This window comes from Castanea sativa, chromosome 8, assembly GCF_040712315.1.
Source record: "Castanea sativa cultivar Marrone di Chiusa Pesio chromosome 8, ASM4071231v1".
NCBI lineage: Eukaryota > Viridiplantae > Streptophyta > Magnoliopsida > Fagales > Fagaceae > Castanea > Castanea sativa.
Genome location: NC_134020.1, coordinates 605,335 through 616,922, shown reverse-complemented (window position 1 = coordinate 616,922; position 11,588 = coordinate 605,335). Strand labels below are relative to the sequence as shown.

Here is an 11,588-nt window from a genome sequence, read left to right as displayed (position 1 = left end):
TCAAATCAGCATGTGTGAAGACGTCCTCTCATCGCTTCGAAATCCACCAGACGCGCATTAATTGCTGCAGGTAACGCCCTGTCCCCCTCATCCAACAGTGCGATGCACATCCAACGATTCGGGTCTCCTACTCAGATTTGGGCGGGATAACTCCCATTCAATGCCGCTTTCCATACGCCAAAACACCTAGGAAACCTAAATTCAACCTTTCACTTCAGAAAATCAATCACATCTCAAAAGTTCCTATTCTCTCTCCTCTCAAGAAGCTCGTGAAGAATCGTCTACCTATCTCCTCGGCTAATGTTCTCGGCCACTAATTATATCCTTCTCCTCTCTAAAATTTCACTCTTGCCCCCACCAAATGGGTAGATTCAAGTGTCTAGTAGATACCGACGTCGGTATGGAGGGCTTTTAGGCTAAATATTGTATTCCTCAAAACGTAGGCTTAAGATACTGCCCTCCAGAAGCTATAGGTAACGCTAGGGGGGAAGGAGAAGTTGTCATTCCCATCATCGCATTCCTAGAGGGTGGGATGATCCCATGAAAAATGTAACCAGCGAATACCTCCGTAACCATAGGTTATGCCCAGATCAATGCACACCCAATGTATTTAGAGTTTTAGGTTGTGTCGATGCCCTAAACAAGCAAATGGGTCTAAATCTCACATGGCATGACATCGTCTACATGTGCGAGTGTCATAAACTTAAAGATGTAGGATATTATCTCAAATCTAGGTCTAGCATTGTTAGACTCATATCTTGCCTTCCTAAATCCAATAAAGGCATGAAGGACGACTATCTAATTGCTTCGGGAAGTTGGTCTGACGGTCCTCATTGCCCAGTCAAATGGGGAACCCTAAGTGTGAATCTATAGGCATTAGATTCCCTAACCTGTGACTTAATTCTTTCAACTTTTACCATTTTTGATTACATTGTCTTCCATTCTCTCTTCATTTGGCCCTTATTGTCGATCTAACCATATTCGCTTCCTCATACATTTTTGCAAACAAACAACATGTACAGCCCTGTCTAAGCCTCTGCAGCATTGCAAACCTCAATCGTGTTCTACGATCCGAGGTGTTCGTGAGTGAAGACCTGCAAGTGAGAGCAGCCCATCTCATATTGGGATATGACCCTCTATCAGAGGACTTCCAAGATATCGGCAACACGATCATCGCGGGTGAACAGAGACGTAGAAGGATTGATATTTCGAGACCTAGCATTCTTTCTGCCCACGAGATACCAGACGACCCCTTGGTGATCCTCTACGCACACCCAATTGCAACAGTTCCTCTTTCGGCACACTCCCAAGCAACAACCATCCGAGAAGAGTCAACATCTTCGTAACAGTTACTCAAAGAAGAAATAGATCAGTTCCGACTTGAGGAAGCAGAGAGACCCACAGAGAGCCACATTGTCACCATCTCAGACGAAGAAAATGAACCTTCCGAGAGTTCACGTGTAAAGGGGTTGGTATTTGCACAGGTTGAAACCAGTGCCGAGGAAGAAGAGATGTCCAGTTTAAGAGCCTTGATGACCAGGAGGGGTACACAAGCTACAAGAAGGATAAAGTTGAGTCTCAGGCTCCTCCTAAGCTGCCACCACCTCTTCCTCCTTTCGACCCTAAAATTCACGCCCCTGACCCTAAAAAGAAAAGAAAAAATGAGGCCGAGGAGGCAGAAATGGTGAAACAGAAGAAATTTAAGCAACAGCGACAACAAAACGTTGCTAAGGGTAGGATGCGTGCCCCTTCTGTAGAGAGTGGGGAAAGCCATGACCTGGCCGAGGTGCGCTGTACGCTGGCCAACTGGTCCCCTACATTGGACCTAGATGGGGCTCTAATTCCCAACCACTCCAGCATCAGAGCGTTCCAGCAAGGACGTGCTCATCACCTCGCCGATGATCTAGAACAGCCCCTTCTCTTACCAAAGGATATGGAGGCTTTGGAGAAGATGACCCAACCCCACCTTTTCCTCTCCTTAAAAAGAGACTTGGGTTTGGTACGTATCCTCCAATTACTTCTATCTCACTGTTTCATTATCTTTCTGTATAATGTCTACCACATGTGTGTCCATGTTGTTTCTGTCATAATGTGCTTGTTCAATATTCCAACACAGGTCATCCAAGAAGTTTTTGTTGTTGAGAAATGGGTGAAGGATTCTTGGAAACAGGCTGCGATTGAACTCCAAATTAGGGTCGAGACCGAGAAGGCTTTAGGCCATGCCATGGCGGACAACGAGGATCTGACCAAAAAATTGGCAGACGAGAAGAGAGAAAGAAACCGTGCCGAGGCTAGCCTTAAAACCACCAAGGCTTAAGTGGAAGGGCAACGCAAACTCCTGCGCCAAAAAGACGAGGACCTATCCAAAGCTCAGCAAGAAAACTCAGACCTAAAAAAGGAGCTTGCTCAAGCCAAGGAAGAGACTCGTACTCTCAAGGAAACCATGGAGGCTGCCAAAAAGGCTGCCTACAATGAAGGGGTTGAGGCAACAGAAACCCGGCTGACCGAGGAGCTAGCAGAGTTGTGTAGGGAGTACTGTCAACAAGTTTGGGCAGAAGCTCTAAACGTGGCAGGAGTTCCAACCGACTCTGAGTTGAGGAAGTCCGAGAACATTTGGATTCCACAGGATATCCAAGTGATTGAAGACTTTCCTCCCACTTCAACTACCTCCGAGGCAGTGCCTTCGACTCAGCCATCTTCAATTCAAGAACCTTTTCCATCTCCTAAAGAACTTACTGGTTCTGATAAAGAGAAGGAACAAGGTGATGGGGCTGGAAAGCGCCTAAGCAAGCATGCCAAGCCAAATGCTCCTCCACTAGTGGCAAAGGACAAAGGAAAACAAGTCCAAGCCACGTCCGAAGGTGAGCCTAATCAAACTGGGGAGGAGGACAAAGTGAAAGAGGCTGCAAAGAAGTCCAACCAAGACCCTCCACTTAAACTTAAGGCATAGGCCACCTAGGACTTTTTCTTTATGTATCTTTTTTCTTCTTCTTCTTTTTTTGTTTCAGGATTCTTGTGTTGATCCTTTTATTCTAGGTTTTAACTTTCAATGTAGCCAACGACAGTATTAATGACAAGTTCAAAAGATTGCTCTTTATTTCATTGCCAATTTTCTTTATTGAGGTATTTACCTCTGTTACCTTAGTGTAAATTACATGCGTAGCACAATTGACTTAATACTCCAACGTACAAAGAAATCTTCTTAATGTCTCAGCCAATACTAATAATCTGAAATGAAACTATGCTAACTTCATTAACTTAAATTATCAACAGATAAACTATGTATTGAAACTGCAACATCTAAAGTGCAACAGGATACAGTTGAATATGTATGGATATATCTAAACTCAAGATAGGAGAAATATAGTCTAAGGCTTGATTTGACATTTAACTTGGACATAAAGCAAACCAGTAAACTTACTGTGGTGTATGGCCTAAGAATCAAGGCTTATTCAAATCTCTGTTAGATACCTAGAAAAATAAAGCGAAATGTTAATTTTCCCAAGGTAGATGGTCCAAGAACCAGATGTCACCAAGGTTCTGTTTAACATTTAACAAGATATCAATTTCCACGAGGTATGTGGTCCGAGGAGCCAAGCATGACCAAGTTTCTGTTTGATACTTGGAAAAATAAACTGAAGTGTTAATTTCCCCAAAGTAGATGATCCGAGGACCAGACGTAACTAAGGTTCTATTTAACACTTAATAATATATCAATTTCCACGAGGTATGTGGTCTGAAGAGCCAAGCATGACCAAGTTTTTATTTGATACTTAGAAAAATGAGCTGAAGTGTTAATTTCCCCAAAGTAGATGATCCGAGGATCAGACGTAACTGAGGTTCTGTTTAACACTTAATAATATATCAATTTTCACGAGGTATGTGGTCCGCGGAGCCAAGCATGACCAAGTTTTTATTTGATACTTAGAAAAATGAACTGAAGTGTTAATTTCCCCAAAGTAGATGATCCGAGGATCAGACGTAACTGAGGTTCTGTTTAACACTTAATAATATATCAATTTTCACGAGGTATGTGGTCCGCGGAGCCAAGCATGACCAAGTTTCTGTTTGATATTTATAAAAATGAACCGTAATCACAACATAATAATAATAGAACAAAGAATGACAAAAGAGTCTTTCATTAATAATAGTACCTTCGTAGGTTATTTACATTCCATGGACGTTGTACAACCTTTTCATCTAAGTCTGCTAAACGATATGCCCCTATGCACGCGATAGAATGATTCGATATGGTCCCTCCCAGGTAGGTCCTAGCTTTTCCCATGCTGGGTTCTTGGCATTACCCAAGACCTTCCTTAACACCAAGTCTCCAGGTGCAAGCGGCCTCAACTTCACATGAGCATCATACCCCTGTTTAAGTTTATGCTGATAATAAGCTAATTGAACCATTGCATTCTCCATTCGTTCTTCAACTAGGTCCAGGCTTTTCTCCAGTAAGCCGTTGTTATTATCCGGGTTGAAAAAGCTTGTCCTTAATGTCGAGAATCCAGTTTCCAATAGGATCATGGCCTCGGCCCCATAAGTCATGGAGAAGGGTGTTTCTCCTGTGGATCTTTGTGGAGTAGTTCGATATGTCCACAGAACATGTGGTAATTCTTCCACCCACCTTCCCTTTGCGTCATCCAGCCTTTTCTTGAGTCCACTTACTATAATTTTGTTAACTGCCTCAGCTTGCCCATTACCCTATGGATAGGCTGGAGTGGAGTATCTATTCGTGATACCCAAATCACCACAGTATTTTCTGAAGGCCTTACTATCAAACTACAGGCCATTATTTGAAATAAGAGTATGTGGTATCCCAAATCTGGTGACAATGTTCTTCCAAACAAACTTCTTTGCATCTATATTTCAAATGTTTGACAAAGGCCCAGCTTCAACCCACTTGGTAAAGTAGTCAGTTCTTACGAGCAGCCACCTTTTATTTCCCACAGCCTTTGGGAAAGACCCTACTATATCCAATTCCTATTGAGCGAACAGCCAGGGACTAGACAGAGGGTTGAGAAGACCACCGGGCTGATGGATATTAGGAGCAAATCTTTGGCATTGGTCGCATTTTTTCGCATAATCCTGGGCCTCTCTTGCATGTTGGGCCACCAATACCCCTGGGTCAGAGCTCTATGAGCCAAAGACCTTCCCCCTGTGTGATTTCCACAAATCCCTTCATGCAATTCCTCCAATAGTGACTCCATTGCTTCGGGGATGTATACACAACAAGTATGGCCTAGAGAAGGAGCGTTTATACAGCTTCTGATCCTTGGACAACCAGAATCGAGGCGCCTTCCTACGAACTTTATCTGCCTCAAATCTATCCTCAGGCAGAGCATCGTTCTTAAGAAAGGATATTATGGGGTCCATCCAACTAGGTCCGACCCTAACTTGATGAATATGGACAGCAGCTACCGCCGTCCGAGCAGGTTTCAATAAGTCTTCCACAAGGATGACCCTAGGCAAACCTTGGTCAGATATTCTTGCATTCTTGGATCTCTAGCCTCCAATGTCCCTATCACTTGGCCCACGACTAATTGAGAATTCGAGAACATTTGAACTGACTTTCCCCCTATTTTCTGGACCATATCCATCCCAACCAATACAGTTTCATACTCAGCCTCATTATTAGTGGCCGAGAACCCCAATCTCAACAATTTCTCAAAAGTAATTCCTTCAGGGGATACCAAAACTAGTTCGACACCTGATCCTCTCTGATTCACCGCCCCATCAACATGCACTTTTCAAACCGGAAGCTCCTTTCACTTGATCATGCCAACTGATTTTTCATCCATGTCCAGCTCCTTTGTAGTTTCTTCTAACGAAGGTTCAGCGAATTCTGCCACCAAATCAGCAAGGATCTGGCCCTTCACAAAGGTGCGAGGCATATACTTAATATCAAAAGCCCCCAAGATAGTTCCCCACTTAGCTACCCTCCCAGAGTAATCAACACTCCGCAATACTGACTTAAGAGGGAGTTGGGTCAAAACAACAACTGTATGGGACTGAAAGTAGTAAGGAAGCTTACGCATAGCATTCACCACGGCCAGGATCGCTTTCTCCAACGGAAAATAATGCATTTCAGCTTCATTTAAAGATTTTCTCACATAATAAACTGGTCTTTGCACACCACCATTGTCACGTATTAGAACCAAATTGACAGCATGAATGGCCACCTCTACATAAGTGAATAGGATCTCATCCATCTCTGGCCGAGACATGATGGGTGGTTGAGAAAGGTATTCCTTAAGTTGTTGAAAAGCTAAAGTGCACTCCTCGGTCCATTCGAATCCCTTCCACTTATTCAGCAATTGGAAGAAAGGTCTACACCTATCGGCGGATCGAGAGATAAACCTGTTGAGAGCCACAGTCATCCCGTTAGCTTTTAAACCTCCTTTGGATTCCGAGGAGGTTGCAAGCTGTTAATTGCCTTGACTTGCGCCGGATTTACTTCTATTGCTCTATGAGTCACCATGTAGCCTAGGAATCTACCAAAGCCTACGCTAAAAGAGCATTTAAAGGCGTTAAGGCGTAACCTGTACTTCCTCAGAATCTGAAAAGTATCATCCAAATCTTTTACATGCATGGGCATGACCTTGCTCTTCACCACCATGTCATCCACATATACTTCAATAGTCTTTCCCAACTGTGACTCAAACATCCTGGTCATCATCCTTTGATAGGTAGCCCCTGCGTTTTTCAAATCAAATGGCATCACCTTGTAATGATAATTCCCCGTAGGAGTAATGAAGGTTGTTTTCTCCTGATCACCTTGTGCCAAAGGTATTTGGTGATAGACTTGGAAAGCATCCAAAAAACTCATCCTCGGATGCCCAACCGTAGCATCCACCAACTGATCTATGCGAGGCATTGGAAACGAATCCTTAGGACAAGCCTTGTTCAAGTCCGTGAAGTCCACACAAACTCTCCACTTCCCGTTCTTCTTCTTTACCACTACTGTGTGCACCAACCATTCCAGATAAAAAACTTCTTTAATAGCCCCAGCCCTTTTAAGCTTGAGCACTTCTTCCTTGACGGCCTCGGCATGTTCTCTAGAAGAACGCCGAGGTGGCTGCCTCCTCGGGACAATGGTTGGATTGACGTTCAAGTGATGGCAAATAAAGTTTGGGTCAACCCCAGGGGCCTCATAAGGATCCCAGGCAAAGAACTTTTTAGGATCGTCACCTATAAGAACTCTTTCCAACTCTTCGCATATTGCTTCCTCTGCTATCACCACGCTGGGCGCATCCAGAGATGTTAATTGCTATAAGTCCTGCGTAGCGAGATTGAGGACTCTGGTTTAGCTTGATGCAGAATTGTAGCCGATATGCATTGTCTTGCTACTGATTGGCTCCCGAGAACCTCTTCGATTTGTCCCTCTGACGGGAACTTCACCTTGACATGTAGAGTTGAGGAAATAGCACCCAGAGCATGCAGCCAAGGCCTTGCGACAATGGTCGTGTATGGGGAATAAGCGTCAACCATAATGAAATCCACATCAACTGTTTCCGGACCTGATTGCACAAGCAAGCAAATTTGTCCCTTTGGTATGACAACCTTCCCCTCAAAACTTATTAATGGTGAATCATAAGCCATAAGATCTTCAAGCTTTAAATTAAGCCCTTTAAACAAATCAAGGTACATAATGTCAACACCACTACCTTGATCAACCATCACCCTCTTCACATTATAGCCCTAATCCTCAGTGTAATCACCAGGGCATCGTCATGCGGTTGGATGGTCCCAACTTTATTTTCATCCGAGAAGCCCAAAATAGGTGGAGTATCCCCCTTAATCCTCTTCGGCATTGAGCCGGACTCCTAGGTGGGAATATGTGACGCGGACATCACCCTAGTAGGACAGGAGCCCGTCCTGCCAGGGGCAGCGAAAATGACATTAATCGTCCCCAAAGGCGGTCAGGATGAGTTGTTCCTTTGGTTATTCGAACCTGAATGGCATCCTTTTTCGTTGGGCTGATATAAATGTTGCTTCAATTTTCCTTCACTAACCAACTGCTCTAAGTGATTCCAAAGTGTCCAGCAGTTCTCGGTAGTATGACCTATGTCCTGATGGTATTGGCAAATGAGATTCTGGTTCTGCTTCGTAGGATCCTCAGCCATCTTACTGGGCCATTTGAAGTATGGTTCCTTCTGGATGCTCTCCAACAACTGATGTACTGGTTCTTGAAATACAGTGTTGACTGCTTGTGGAGTGGCTGAACTAGACTGCCCCGAGAAATTTCTCCTCGGCCTATTATTATTGTATCTATCCGACCTGAAATCCCTCCTCTCCTGAGGGATAACCTTTGCCTTCTCCTTACCTTGTTATTGATCTTCCTCAACTCTTTTGTACTTGTCAATACGATCCATGAGCTGACGTACACTCCGTACGGGCTTTTTGGTCAGAGATTTCCTTAAGTCGTGATCAGTTGGGAGGCCCACCTTGAAAGTGTTAATTGCCACCTCATCAAAATCTCCATTGATTTCATTAAACATCTCCCAATACCTGTCAGAATACGTTTTCAAGGTCTCTCCCTCCATCATGGCCATGGACAACAATGAGTCCAAAGGCCGAGGAACTCTACTACATGTAATGAATCAAGACACAAATGCCCTAGTGAGTTCCATGAAAGAGTCAATAGAACCCGCCTTCAGGCCGTTACACCATCTCATAGCAATAGGTCCCAAGCTAAAGGGGAAGACTTTGCACATTAAGGTTTCGTTCTTAGAGTGTACTGCCATCCTCTGATTGAAATGATTCACGTGCTCGACTGGGTCTGTTCTGCCATTATAGATGGTGAATGTGGGCTGAGTAAACCGTCGTGGAAGCGTTCCCTTCTCGATCCTGCGTGAGAAAGGTGACTTGGAGATCTGGTGCAACGCCCTGCTCATAGCATCATTTCCCAAGCCCCTGGAGGAAGACTTCTTATCCCTATGACCTGGAAGATAGTCTTTCTCATACGAGAAGGTTTCATTAGGAGGAATCCTAGACCTTGGCCTGTAACTACTCCCCTGGGAGCCCTTAGAAGAAGGGTCAGAAAGAGATGGTGTCCGCCTCCGCCTCGCACGGCGTAACTTCCTCTTAAGGTGATTAATCTCCTTCTGCATGGCCTTAGCATCATCCTCATGGGGGGCTCTGCTTCCACCACGCGAACGACTTCCACCGGGATGCATCGTATGCACACTTCCCTCTCGATCCTTTTCACGTTCGAGACGTTCGAAATGGTCCTCATGCTGGGACCCCTGAGACTCTGCATGATGCGGATCTGAGCCCGCCATAGTGTTCTAATTCCTTAAACACAAGATTTCCCACAGACGGCGCCAATCGTAAGTGCACAATTTGTACTTGGACCCAACCAAGTGATGGATTCAGGCCCAAATAGCCTTATACAATGAAATTTGTAGAGTGTGGGCTTGAAACCTAGGTTTTGTGGATATTGGATGATAGATAGGCGGGCTAGACTGCCACTAACTACACAATCAATGGATAAGAATAACGGAAACTCTCCTTGGACATAAGTCAAGGACGACTTGTATTACCTTTCTCTCTTTAAACAAAAGATTACAACTGAAGTTAAAGTGTACAATGCTTTCTTTCTCTCTTTCTCCAATCCTTTTTTTTTTCTCTCTTGCCCCATGTTTCTCTTCCTCTCTTATATTAATCTTCTTCTTCCTTTCTCCTTCCACGTGTAGCACAGATCACCCAATTAGATACTTGTCACATCCACCACCTTCTTAATATCTTCAAACAATAGCTGGAAGGCTGAACATTACTGTTCAGAGGTCATTTCCCCATTAATGCGGCTAGGGAGGTAGGTGTAGGGTCTTTAATGCGGTGGTAGCAGCCTTTTCCCTAAATATTTCTCATACGTTCTTCCTTTCTATATAACTATGTGAAACACATCTTTACCCACCAAACCTTCCAGAATTCTCTCCCAAAACATCATAACGTGTCATACGATCTTTATTTGACTTGTCCGAGGAGATGCCTCTCCTCGGACAACCTCACCAGTCTTTCTAGCACGAGTTACCTTGTGGGCCCCAAAGTCTCTGCTTGTACAGGCTCACATCACCAAATTAGGCCCAAGGCTCAAATCCGTGTTTTGACCATTTTACCCCCACACAAGCCATCCCAACTTATGCAATGGGGTGCTTCAAAATACCTTTGAGTTTTTGCCATGAAATCGAAACCATGATCAAGAAATTTTGGTGGGGACAAAGAGGAGAAAAAAGAAAGATCCATTGGCTGATGTGGGAGGAACTAACTAAGTCAAAATTGGAGGGTGGTATGGGGTTTAGGGATATAGCTATGTTCAATGATTCCTTGTTAGCTAAACAAGCATGGAGGTTATTGAAAAATCCAGACTCATTGTTGCATAAAGTCTTTAAGGTGCGCTTCTTTCCAAATTGTACCTTTATGGAGGCTAAACATTCTAGTAGTGGTTCTCATGTGTGGAATAGCATCTTGCATGGAAGGGAGGTATTACTTAGGGGCTGCCAATGGAGAATTGGGAATGGGAAGGCAGTGGGTATATGGAAAGATAATTGGCTGCCAAGAAAAAACATGCTACAAGTTCAATCCCCTTGTGTGGAATCAATGGCTGATGCTAAGGTGAAGGTTTTGATTAAGGAAGACATAAGGTAGTGGGATCATGGTCTGATTGAAGGTTTGTTCACTCCTGAGGAAGTTGAATTAATCAAATCAATTCCACTCTCTAGAAGCGAGGCAGAGGATACCTTATTTTGGCCTTTCACTAGCAGTGGAGTCTATACTAGTAAGTCTGGTTACAGATTTTTGAAAGCGGAAGAACAGACCGTGTGGGATGAAGAACAAAGGGAGCTTGATAAGGTATTGTGGCAGACACTTTGGTCCCTTCAGGTGTCGAACAAAATTAGGAATTTGGTGTGGAGGGCACGTAGGAACTCGTTGCCAACTAAGGATAATTTAGTGAGGCGAACTATCATCGAAAGTCCGACATGTGACTGCTGCAAACAGGTACATGAATCAGCTTTGCATGCTTTCTGGTCTTGTGGTGAACTGGACGTGGTGTGGGAAGAAGAACCATTTCAACATTTCCGAAGAAGACACACCTTTGTGGATTTTAAGGAATTGCTTTCATGGCTCATTACAACTGATCACAACTTGGAGCTGTTCTCAACTTCAATGTGGTTAATCTGGACACAAAGGAACCAGGTGCGCATGAGACAACAAAACATAAATCTCCATTAGATTCTGTCGTCGGTAGAGGAGCTTGTGGTTGAGTTTGCAAGGACCCAACTTGCGCCTATCATCACTCAGCCTAATCTCACTTCAGTTCGGGCTTTGTGGCGTCCTCTAAATCCAGATGTGATAAAGATCAATTGTGATGGAGCTATTTTTAAGGAGCAGAAAAAATCAGGCATTGGTGTCGTGATTATGGACAGCAACAGTGTAGTCATGGCTTTAATGTCCAAACTTCTGCAAGAGCAGTACACACCCCTGGAGATTGAAGCATTGGCCGCCTCAACAGCACAAGAGTTTGCAGCTGAGTTGGGCTTTAGTCAAGCAGTTCTGGAAACAGACTCGCAGGTGTTGACAAATGC

General features: G+C 44.1%; 1 protein-coding gene across 1 annotated transcript; it reads right to left on the bottom strand.

Moving 5' to 3' along the window:
• Nucleotides 1–4,224: 4,224 nt before the first annotated feature.
• On the bottom strand, nt 4,225–4,548 carry LOC142607572 (uncharacterized). The gene has a single exon (XM_075779105.1). It carries the CDS (start codon nt 4,546–4,548, stop codon nt 4,225–4,227), a length of 324 nt encoding a protein of 107 aa, XP_075635220.1.
• Between the last annotated feature and the right edge of the window lie 7,040 nt (nt 4,549–11,588).

Bases quoted from the DNA above. Each gene is read 5' to 3' on its own strand.
- LOC142607572 (XM_075779105.1), bottom strand. From the start codon at position 4,548: ATGACTTATGGGGCCGAGGCCATGATCCTATTGGAAACTGGATTCTCG.